The 12,947-nt window shown below is 36.4% G+C and overlaps 2 protein-coding genes and 1 pseudogene across 2 annotated transcripts in view; all 3 read right to left on the bottom strand.

The window, feature by feature from the left end:
• The window catches only part of LOC125664527 (uncharacterized), a 272,796-nt pseudogene that overhangs the window by 64,338 nt on the left and 195,511 nt on the right, over positions 1-12,947 (bottom strand).
• The window catches only part of LOC125664524 (uncharacterized), an 83,070-nt gene that overhangs the window by 14,786 nt on the left and 55,337 nt on the right, over positions 1-12,947 (bottom strand). The window lies entirely within an intron of this gene.
• LOC130050424 (uncharacterized) lies at positions 2,777-5,673 on the bottom strand. The gene is given in 1 exon segment (XM_056150497.1): positions 2,777-5,673. A coding segment is annotated over 1 exon segment (1,530 nt). The 5' UTR covers positions 5,484-5,673; the 3' UTR covers positions 2,777-3,953.

Here is a 12,947-nt window from a genome sequence, read left to right as displayed (position 1 = left end):
ATAGGAGGCGTCGATTTTAGTCTCTGCCAGAAAAAGCATGTCGACGATATTTCGCTGTAATATGTCCTTGATCTGATCATACTTTCCTGCGAGACTGTTTATGCCTAAATAACCACAGATAAGCTTTGCTGGATTCGCTTTTCTAACGTTTACTAAGTTCTCCCAGATGTCATGGTCGTTTGCCACGTTGTTTACGCCGGAAGTGTAATTGTCATCTCCTGAGATGTCGATCCCGATCGTTTCAGGCATCATGTCAGCATCTGTTTCCATTCTGGGTGCGGGGTTGTCAATAGATAAACATGCATTGCAGACCCATTGTGCTGCAACGGATGGAAAGTTGTCCGTGCAGCATTTAAGGTGACATCTTATATTGCAATGTGTGCTTATCAAAAGTTTCTGATTTTTTCGTGTTTGTCTACTGCAGGCCACACAGGGAAATTTAATCGGCCCAGGGTTGGTTGAGATGTCACCCGCTATAAGAATTCGTAAGATTAGAAGGTATTTTCCCACTGAGTTGGATCCATTGTCTTTGTTTTTGTTTGCATCAAACAAAGAGATTTTTGGTGGGTAAAGTTTTTGCAATAAACAGTCATCTAAGTACTCTTCAAAGTTTAGTCTAGACTTACATATGTCGTCTAAAGATGATTGAGGATCGTGTGTAGTAGCATGCTGGTCGGCAGGTGGTGTACATCTGCATATTATGGATGTTATGACCAGAGCTATTGTCCAGTGATATGTCCACTCCGCCATTTTTAAAGCCTTATCCTGGTTCCCGTAGATTCAATAAATGAGAACAATAATTGATTTCACGCGCGCATTAGTTCAATTGATGGAATATAATTGATTCCATGCGCGCATTAGTTCAATTGATGAGATATAATTGATTTTATGCGCGCATTAGTTGAATTGATGATAGCAATAATTGATCTAATCCATTGATAAGAATTATTGAGTACATTGAATGATTGATACGCGCATTAATTAAAGTATTGCTCTCTTCAATTGAATTGTAGCGTGCATCAAATGAACTGATGGATTCTTCAAATAATTATCGATATCTTCAATTATTTGAGTTTATGTTAATGTTGTGTTCCGATAACTATCAGCACCCCAATTGTTGCCCCACTCTACGGGAACCAGGATTTGAACAAGCATGAATCTACTCTGTCGGGAAGCTTTCAGGTAAAATTCCACTTTTCTAACCCAAACGAAAGCTTTATAAATGAAATACAAGTAAGAGAATTTAGTTATCCTACTGTTGAGTATATACGTGTAAAGCTAAGGTGTAACCTAACACCCAGGGCAAATTAGGAGGAGTCTTTTCTTGCGTTTACACTAAACACAAGAACTAGCTTGATCTAAATTTAAAGGGATTTTCATATGGTTATAGATATTTAATCTAATAGTGAATAGCGAACTAAATTTTGAATTATTAACATAGGTCTTAAATATCCCTCTGTTTCATCCTAAATTCTCCTTAAGTAATACTATATGAACAATAGATTTCCCAGAGATGGACCCACTAAGGGGACTCTACTCTGTAACACCAGGATTTTGCCCCATGCCCCTAGGCCTTAGCCATCGACACTTAAGGAATAACGGACTCTTCAGACCCATTATCTCAGATGATTGGTCCACGACCGCACCCCTCTTAAGCTGAAACTTTTCATCACTCTTGATTGCGCTTCATGATAGAACATCAGATTCCGAAGATTAAACATCTTATGATCATAGACTAGTCAACTTGGGACACTTCAAATTGATGCTGTCCTTCGGATTTAAAACGAGTCATTGGGATGTTCAAATATAAAAATCTTCACTGTAATGTCAACCTTGTGACCGAGTGAAAAGTCATGATATCGGTCTTTAAATGTATGTACGGGGGAATCAGCATTGTATGTGTGACTGTGATGTTCGTGGATTTCGTGGGTATCTCTTTCCCACGAATTTACATGTCTTCGAACCTTTTTAAACCACGTAGCGTTATTTCCTCTAGTGATATCGTATCGTTTATCCACGAAATTGCGTCCCCAGGAAGCAGCAACATTTTCTTTACCGACGAATATTGGTCCCCACGATTTATTGATTGATTGAATGTTGTTTAACGTCCCTCTCCAGAATATTTCAATCATATGGAAACATCACCACTGCCGGTGAAGGGCCTATGCTCGGCACTTATGAACATTGAGCAGGGAGGGATCTATATCGTGCCACACCTGCTGTGACACGGGACCTCGGTTTTTACGGTCTCATCCGAAGGACCGCCCCATTTAGTCGCCTCTTACGACAGGCAAGGAGTACCGAGGACCTAACCCGGATCCCCACGGGATGTTTCCACAGTAATTTCATAAAAGAAGGTATGCTTATATTTCAATAAACACATATAAATTATTGCGTTAAGGACTATTATGGATACCAAAGTTAAGAGGGAGATCTCGTTAAAAGGGGGATACTGGCTATATACTGCTCCTTCCCCGGAAGTCCGACTAAATAGTTAGACTTCCTCGGGAGAAGTCTTACTATATAGTAAGATGTAAGGGCGGCATCTCTGTACAGGCAGTCTTCCAGGGACGTTTTACTATGGAAAATGTCTCTCTACATAATGCCGGTCGACAGGAGATGCTTATTCATATTAGGCACTAAATTCCACTTCTGGTATATCCAAGGATTCTTGTTTGACCAACTCTTAATTTTGTATTCGCTATTGGAGTTATGAAATTATATCAATGTTCGTTATCTTTACTTTTCCATGATCATAGAATAAAACAACAAAGTATGTAACTATTGAATCATTTTATTGATAGACAAACTGATCAGTAAAACTGATGTATGTTTCTATCCAAGGAACGACTACAGATCACGGATCACACAATGGTCAATAACTGTTAAATGCTGTTGAAATAAAGATTTTGTGAGTGAGTTGTCTGAATGTCATTAGCCTATTGCTTATTTGTGTGACCAATACGTGTTCAAGAACTATTGAAAAGATTCAAGATATTAAGCATACAATGTCTTGTTATGTCGAGCGTGGATTGACCATGTGATCTGAAATCAATAGGGGTCATTTGCTCCATAAGATGTATCCGTGTACCAAATTTGATGTATATAAAGCAAAGAGTTCTCAATATATTGAATGGACAGTATATTGCTATGTCCAGTTGACAACATATGATCTATCGACCAACCGACCGACAGGTGCAAAGCAATATGCCTCTCTTCTTTACAGGGGCATAACATCTGTTGATATATGGAAATTTGATATGTCCTCAGCTACCTTGAACTTGAGCTTACAAGACTAACCATGGGTGAGCAGAGACTTGCTCCTGAGAAAAAGATTATCCGAGAGTGTTCCCAAGTAAAATTTGGCCCCCTATTGTGGCACCGATCAATCGCAACCATTCATTTGCAACCTTTTACCCAATGAAAGGCGAAGATAACGGACAGGGATCAAATTCATAACTCCTATAAGCAATACAAAATAGAGAGTTGGGCAAACACGGACCCCTGGTTATTCATGGTCCTAATGCTTTTTAAGAAGTTTGGTTGCAATTGACCTTGTTATTCTGGAAAAGATATGGGTCTCACGGCGGGTGTGACCGGTCAACAGGGAATGCTTACTCCTCCTAGGCACCTGATCCCACCTCTGGTGTGTCCAGGGGTCCGTGTTTGCCCAACTATCTATTTTGTATTGCTTGTAGGAGTTATGAGATTGATCACTGTTCGTTATCTTCACCTTGCATGTTTACAAATGGGTAGCAAGACATACATACGTTGATAGCAGGTGATCAGAAAAGCCCACTTTTGTTCATATCAGGGTTTTTTTAAAAATCCTACAAATTGGATTATATGCCTCTTAGTATATTGCACAAAAATCAGAATCAACATTTGATATATTACACATCATACAGACACTATGAGAATCTGGTTCAAAAGAAAACAATATATTCTGTGTATTACTCCGCATATTTGATTCTTTTAGCTACACCGGTATTCTGCTCCCCAACAAATATCTCCCCGTCACCGACGATACACACGGCGCGTGGTTTATTAATCCCTTTGTCGGGAATGACGTACCTCAGGAATCGCCCGTCCCTGTCCAACATGTGGATCTTGTCGCCATTTGAGTCAGTAACGATAACGTGACCGGCAGGATCAGAAGTGACGGCGCTCACAGTAAATGTCGTGTCACTCCCAGAGTAAGAAAACAGAAATATTCCTAATCCATCGACAGCAACCACAGCGTTTTTCTTCCAGTCTGTTACGATGATGTCCCCGTTAACATTTTCAGTGATATAAGTTGCATCTCTGTACAAAGGCTGACCCTGTGAGTCGTACTGGATTTCCTGGAGTACGGTACCGGTATCGCTGTATCGCACGACTTTGTACTGGTCGTCCTTCTGGAGACAGATCAGTAGGTCATCTGACGCGGTACTCGTGATACCGCGTGGTCTCCACTTCCCGGTTGCAAACATCGTCTGGATTGTTTTATCCTTGGCTACTCTACACACAGTATTGTTTTTCGCTTTTGTGTAAATCACGTGTTTGTTGTAAATAGTTAAGTACATCCCGTGCGTTGTAATGGAGACAGTGTCGTGGAGGTTTCCCTGGAAATCAAAAAACTTCAGGTCAGTACTTGCTCCTCCCATCCACACTCTGTTATCATCAATAATAGCAATATCGTATGTATGGTTGTTATTTTCACCAGCAGGAAACCCTGTGTCTATAGCTGTGATAACTTTCGGCACCTCTAATATTTTGTGATTTGAAATCACAGCGTCTTCAGATATCAATCTCGGCAAAGAAATCTTTCTTTCTTGTATATTTTCAATGTATCCGAAATACGATTTCAAATAGTTTTCGTCAATTTCGCATTTGCAAAACACTGGAAATGAGTACTGTGTAATCTCCGAGGGAATTTCTTGGTTTTCAATACTTGCGATAAGTTTCTTCATTTCCGTAACATTCTGTGAATTTTTTAGTTTTATTGTCGCGGCGTTTATTTCATCAACTCTTCCTAACATCTCTTCCGATTCTCTCTTCTGTTTCTGGAGCAGTGATTCATGCTCCTTCTGCATGTCGTCCAGTTCCTGGTGGAGCGTATTCACGGTTTTCTCTATCTGTTTGTGCCATGCCTCTCCTCATGACGTCACTTAATCCTTCTTTTGTTGGTAAATTTTGGATAATGACGGCAATCTCTTTGTCGTGTGATGAAGGATGTTTTCAAGTTCACACTTATACTTTTGAAGTCGTTCATTTTCTTTCGTAATTGTTTTCATCAGTTCTTCAATTTTACAGGGGTCATCATCATCCCTACTGGAGTATTCCACCACGTCATGTCCGGTCTTGGACTTAATCCGGAGATGTACCGGAACACAAGGGTTGCAGAGATTGACTCCACATCGTCTGCAGGAGAACGAGACTGGTTGTTTGCAGATGTCACATTCAATGACATATTGGCCTTGGGTAATTTTTTCAGATGCCATGATAGCGATTTTCTATGACCTGAAAAAAATGTAGATTTGTACTTGTAATAAGCCACTGTATATTGACATACTAATCACACTTTATGCGAGTATCATTTTTCAGGGGAGGACAGCCGTAAGAAAATGTCTAATTTGTGTGGGGGAGGGGTATTGTACTATACCTGATGTATAAAACATTTTCGCCAAAACGTCATTTTCTTACACAAAGGGGGGGGGGGTTCATGCTTTACTAATTAAATTGATTTTTATTCATAAGTTTTAGGATACATTTTCCACTACTGAAAATAGTGGAGAAGGTGTGGGGGGGGGGGGGGGTGGGGGGGTGGGGGGGGTTACACCAGATCTAATATAATAGCTTTAACATTGACCGTCAATTTTGTAAAAATAGCAAACGTATAACGAAATGCGTTATTGAAGACAAAATTTTATCAACTTTCAATACAATTTTAGATATACAATAAAATAGATATCGAAGAAAAGGGATCAGGTCAGTGACGGATTTATGGGAGGGGGGGGGGTAACGCAATTTAAAATTTTCAAAGTTTATTGTGATTATGTGTTCTTTATCAGAATATAATTTAATCAAGAGAGTTTATGGAGTATGTAAAAGATGTAGATTAATGCATTGAAACGCCGTATAACGAGTATTTTCTAAGGTTGGATTTTTTTTTTCGCGATGTGATCTGCGTTTTCAATTTCTGCGGTTGCAACATACCTAAACATACCCATATTAAATATCTAATTTTGAATTGTAATTTTTGTGATTTGTCTTATCCTCAAACATTAAACAACCACAGAAAATATATTGTGTCACTAAACTGAAATCCTGGATCCTCCCATGTTGTCATTTATGTTATGATAGTGCATGTTGTGTCCCCTAAAATAAACTTCGCGTCGTACAAAACTAGGAGCGTAGCTAGGGGCTGCATAATGCGGAAGCAAAAGTGCGGCCGACCCCCATACCCTCTCACATACAACCACTACCGATCACGGGGATCGAACTCGCAGCTGTGAGAAGCAAGCGTGTTAACCATTACCCTACCCGGACACTAATCTTTTTTAAAATATGTTTTATAAATCGGATATGGTTAAAGCTACAATGTGATAGAACCATTGACATATACAGCCAAGATCATAAATGAAGAAGTGTAGATAACGAACAGTGTGATACATTTAATAAATCCTATCAAAAATACAAAATTAAGTGAAGGGCAAACATGGATCAATAAAATTTATTAATTCGGAATGTGACAATTGTTTTCATCGCTGAATATTAGTGAGAGGGGGTTGTACATTTTATATTCGTTTATTGGAAACTGTTCAGTCAGTGGGTTGTTGGTTTTTTGGAGGGTGGGGGTCGTGACTTGTGTGCGCCTCAGCAAACTACAATCACTGCAATGTTGTATGTGTGTATGTTGCAGATGGTATTTTTTACAAAATCTGGCTTCATTTGAATTATGGTGTATAGATTCTATATTTTCTGTATTTAAATCAATAATTTGATCCATGCAGAAATTACCCAAGTTTCGAAGACGTCATACATTAAGGAAAAAGCAATTGTTTATTTCATTAAGTATTCCTTAATTTACATACGTTGTGAGCAAAATTCGCTGAACTCCCAAGGCATTAGACACTCAAAGAGCACATGGGTTACCGGAAATCTTGTCTACAAGAACCTGTGGTCGCGACGGGAGATGTAATTAATGCAGGCGTATGCAATCGCAAAGAAAGGGTCGCGACTTTTTAAGAGATTTATAAATAATTATTAGGCATTTCATGCAGTGACTGCTTTAGGACAGACGAATGAGATTTATTCATTAAAAAAAGATTCTTTGAATGTTCTTGCAAAATAAAATTCGTTCCCACAAAATGATGAAATTCGTTTTCACGGAATAAAATCAGTCCCCACGAAGTAAAATTCGTTCCCATGATATGAATTTAGTTCCCACAAAAGAGAATTCGTTCCCTCCAAGAAATAGAATTCTTTTCCACAAAATAAGATTTTCTCAAAATTCACTGATCAAATGAATACTAAGCTAGTAAACTTTGCCAAGTTCATGACATTTAATCATTAGTCCCAATAAATATCTAATCTAAAACTCTATTTTGCTTCACTATATACACGTATTACTAAACATTTGAATCATCATACATGTAGCACATAACATCTCTCATTATAACCCCTGGGTCGAGGCATCTGCTGGTGGACTGTTAGTCCCAGAGGGTCGTTAAAGCCCAGTAGCTAAGTACTTTGTTACTAGCTTGAAATTACGGATGTATATTTGATTGCTGTTATAAAATTTTCCCTCATCCATAGCTCTTATCCTTGGACGAATTTGGCTCCACTTTTTGGCACGCTGTTTTTTGGCTATATTTAGCTCTAAAACTTCATTGTGATTTCGGATTTCAAACATTTCGGTTGAGCATCACTGAAGAGACATTATTTGTCGAAATGCGCATCTGGTGCATCAAAATTGGTACCGTATAAGTTTTACACCATACATAAGTAGAATAATACTTAGCATGCAGTTTGTGACCATGTGCTGATTTTATCAGCAGAGAGTAACAAATGTGTCATTTGCTTTTTCTCTCATTCTAAAATTCATTTATTTTTTACTTTTTAGCTTTATTAATTATAGATGATTTATCCACAGGTAATGGAAGTTAATACAAACATAGAGCCCACTATTCATATTTAAAAAATTCGAATTATATTTCGGGGAACAAAGTTTATTTTGTACGAATGCCATTCTATTTCGTGGAAACAAATTAGTTTTCGTGAGAACGAAATTATGTCATGGGAAGGAATTTCATTTTATGGGAACGGATGCTATTGCACGACAACGAATTTGAAGAAGATGAAATGATCTCGTCCACCTGTCCTAAACCAGCCATTGTACGTAACAGATTTAAAGCGAGGGTTTTCCCCACTGAAAACTAACGTTAAATAATATTACATGTATGAGTTTTTTTTTAATTGATGACATAATATAACATTCATGTGAAACAATTTGAACAGTTTTCTGCCACATTCACTGAGACTCGTAACCTGAACATTGTAAGATGGGGGTTGAGGATGTGTGTGTGTGTGTGTGTGTGTGTGTGTGTGTGTGTGTGTGTGTGTGTGTGTGTGTGTGTGTGTGTGTGTGTGTGTAGGATGTAAGGGTAACCCTAGATCGACACTTTGATATGTTTTGTATCGTATTGCATATCTTCCCTCCAATGGGGTTAGAAAGCATGTAAGCAGTTTAAACGATTAGGGATTTACGCAAGAGTAGTATAGTGAGGGACATTATAACCACAGCTGTGGCATGAGCAAATTTGTGGCACGTAACAGGAATTTAGCGTTAAGAGGGGGTGGGGATGGTTAGGGATGGTGAGAGATTAGAACCACTTGTTCTGGAGAACAAATCAAGGATCGCTAATGATTTATGTTGTAATTAAGAGACAAGTCAATCTATCATCACATAATTCAAGTTAAATGTTTTTAGACTTATTTGGTCCGAAGTACATAAGTCAATTGCCATCATTGATTTGTTTTCCGAAAAAACTTGTTCAACATCCTAGTTATAAGAAGTACATCCGAAATAAGTCTAAATTAAAACATTTAAACTGAATTAGTTGATGACAATTTCACTTGTCTCTTAATTACGACATAATCATTAGCGATCTTTGATTTGTTTTCCAGAATAATTGACTCTAATCTCTCGCCACCCCTCTTGGCGCTAAATACCTTCCTGGTACGTGTTACAAATTTGCTCGTGTCACAAATGTGGTTATAATATCCCCCACTATCCTAATTGCATGCCCTAATCATGGTGAGGGTTTATTTAAGAAATCACAGGCTCCTCCTCATTGATTTCTCGGACTCATAAAACATCAAATATTTAATGATAATTGTAAATTCTCTTAAACGTTTCTTATATCAACACCTCATTGACAATTTCTATAATAAATATTACTTGTGCAAACCTATCGATAGCAAATATAAGAAATATTTAACTAAATTTAGAATTTCATCTCATAATCTAAATATTGAAAAAGAACGACAATATGGCATTGCAAAATACAATAGGTTTTGTGAAAAATGTAGCTTGTCTGTTGTAGAAGACGAATTCCATTTCATTCTTCCATTCTTCAATGTCCATTCTATAATGAACTGAAATCAAAATATATAAAAAGATATTATTATAAAAGGCCAAGTACTTTCAAACTGGTTCAATTACTAAGTGTTCAAAATGTCAAAGAATTGACCAATTTAGGTAAATACTTGCATTTAGCATGTTTAAAAAGAGATGCTTAATTTAACTTTTGTTCTATTTAGGTATACTCTCCTGTGTGGTGTCTGTATATACCATATTTATGTTATTCTGTTTCTGATGAGCCGTTTGGCATCGATAATAAAGAACTTGAAAATCGTTTGTTTTGAAATGCATAGACTACATGTACCATTTATCTAAACTTTATAGGTTTGTCGTCATCTTAAAGGTTTGTGTAATTTAACCTTGGTAAAGTTATCTGATTCATAATGTTTTAGGTATTAGGATTCTTTAATTCATTAAATTACAATAATGAAAAAGGCCCCTACAATTAAAGTATACAGATATGTTACAAATGGAAGATTTTACACATTGACAACATAATATGACAGTTAGAATAACTGCTTACCGGGATTTAAACGACACATCTCATATGTTTCTAAACTTTTTTTTCCAGCAAAATCAATTCATGTCATGCCTAAAACTACTTTACATGTGTTTTAAATGAAACAGTTTGTGTAGTTTTCGAGTTTGAAAGCGATGAAATTCAAATCTTGCAATATGCATATTTTCTTCGATATTTTACGCGCCATTATATGTGACGTCATATGCGAAGATTGGATGAGTTGTTAGCCATTTCATAAACAGATTAAATTTAATTAAGTGAGAAAAAAACAAAAAACAAAAAACAAAAACCAAAAACCACAAATTCCCTACACCAACCAATTATCACATTAACGGCTTGTAAATAACACGGCATTAGTGTGTTTTGTGCCGTTTAAGGGTGTACTTGCTGTCAGTAGAGAGGATTTAAACTGTGTTTTTTTTTTTTTTTCGAAGGAAGGTATGAGGGACAAGACGAGAATATTTTTTGTTGGCACAACGACTTTGCCATAAAAAAACCGGTAGAATGTATCCCTGTATTTTTTCAAACAAGTACTTGGACAAAGACGTAGATAAACTGCGAGAAAATGGTTCTATCGAAGCTACGCACTGTTACATATAGGCCTACGGCTTATGCTTTCCGTTCTGCTCTCAAATTCAATACCCACTCGCACCAACTGACCTTCACCTTGTAACAACATATAGGCAGAACTTGTGCTCGGAGTTTCCACCAACTGACAGTTTTAAAAAAGAAATTAGATAAAAGAAAATTGAACTTTCAATTATAAATAATAAAATATATTTCCCAATATGGCGTGTTAAACGTTGCACTATTATACATTTATTGCATGATAGTGAGGCAGGTATGAAGATTTATTCACCCAAGAAAAATCATATTCCCCGAGGGCAACGCATGTTATTCTTATTCTAAAACGTGTCATTCATATTCAAAAACATGTCATTCTTATTCAATAAATTGTTATTCATATTCTAAACTTTTCATTCATATTCAAAACCTTGTGATTCATATTCGATAATTTTATTATTCATATTCAAAAACATATTATTCTTATTCTAAAACGTGTCATTCATATTCAAAAACATGTCATTCTTATTCAATAAATTGTTATTCATATTCTAAACTTTTCATTCATATTCAAAACCTTGTGATTCATATTCGATAATCTTATCATTCCTATTCAAAAACATATGATTCATATTCGATAATTATCGAATATGAATAACAACTTTTCGAAAATGAATGATATGCTTTAGAATATAAATGACAAGTTTTCGAATATGAATAACAAGATTAGTATAATAGTGCAACGTTTTACACGCCATATCCCAACTTTGAATTGAATCATAATGCTTTCATTTCTTTAAAGGAAAGCGTACGTAAGAACAGTACGCCGCGCTCCCACTTCCTAAGTAACAACGTGTAAATGTGTAGATTAAACATATAATGATTAATAAAATTCATTGAATAAAATAATTTAAAAGTATTGTGATTTTCACTATGAATTTGATCATTATTATTATTATTATTTTTTTCTTCGAAATGCACCCTTGACAATAGGCCTAGTTGTCAAGGATACGTAATCGTATCATAATATAGGCCTATCTAACTTATCCGAAAATAAATTTAATAATAATTGCACTGAAATTCATTTCAAAATTCAGGATCATCTCCCTCATGCAAAGCTCTTATCCTTGGACGAATTTGGCTCCACTTTTTTGGCACGCTAATTTTGGCTATATTTAACTCTAAAACTTCATAGATATTTCGGATTTCAAACATTTCGGTTGAACATCACTGAAGAGACATTATTTGTCGAAATGCGCATCTGGTGCATCAAAATTGGTACTGCATAAGTTTTACATTGTGACCCCTGGGGCGAGACCTCTGCTGGTGGACTGTTAGTCCCCGAGGGTCTCTACAGCCCAGTAGCTAAGTACTTCGTTACTAGCTTGAAAATACGGATGTATATTTAATTGCTGTTATTAAATTTAGAAATTCATTTCAAAATTAAGGATTATCTCCCTCATGCATAGCTCTTATCCTTGGACGAATTTGACTCCACTTTTTGGCACGCTAGTTTTGGCTATATTTAGCTCTAAAACTTCATAGATATTTCGGATTTCAAACATTTCGGTTGAGCATCACTGAAGAGACATTATTTGTCGAAATACGCATCTGGTGCATCAAAATTGGTACCGTATAAGTTTTACATTTTAGAAAAGCAACAACGCTAATTACAGTTGTTTAAAGAAATGGTATTACGAAATAGTCAATCTTAATAAAATCAGCTCCTTCATCCGATCCTGTGTTTCTTTTGTCGCCAGATAGTAAACATTATTTATTCGCAAATCGCTATTTGTATGCACTAGTGGCTAAAAGATATGTATCGGGAAATTTGTCAACATCGAAATAAATGTTATCCATGGTAAATAAATTAGGCCCCTAAAACTCGAGTGTTTAAAAAATATCTAGTACCACTTTTACAACAAGTTGATCGACGAAGGTTGCATTTGATATCACTGTACCACGTGACTACCTATCTATGCTTTTTTAAAAGTCCGTATTGTGGCTAATAATCGCAATACCTCAGCGAACGAAATATTACCATTAATTTCTATAAGCATAAGGAAGACAAAATGCATATAATTCTGTATACTTTGAAAACACGAGATGTGTCCTTTACTTTTTCAATACATTCACAGGTATCTGAGTATTAATCAATCAAAATGAAAGAAAAAGACAAATGGGACTAGCAGTGTATCCGAAAGCTAAACTAGTGGCTATAATGTGACACATACC

Source organism: Ostrea edulis, chromosome 1 (assembly GCF_947568905.1).
Source record: "Ostrea edulis chromosome 1, xbOstEdul1.1, whole genome shotgun sequence".
NCBI lineage: Eukaryota > Metazoa > Mollusca > Bivalvia > Ostreida > Ostreidae > Ostrea > Ostrea edulis.
This window is presented reverse-complemented; position numbering and strand designations above follow the sequence as displayed.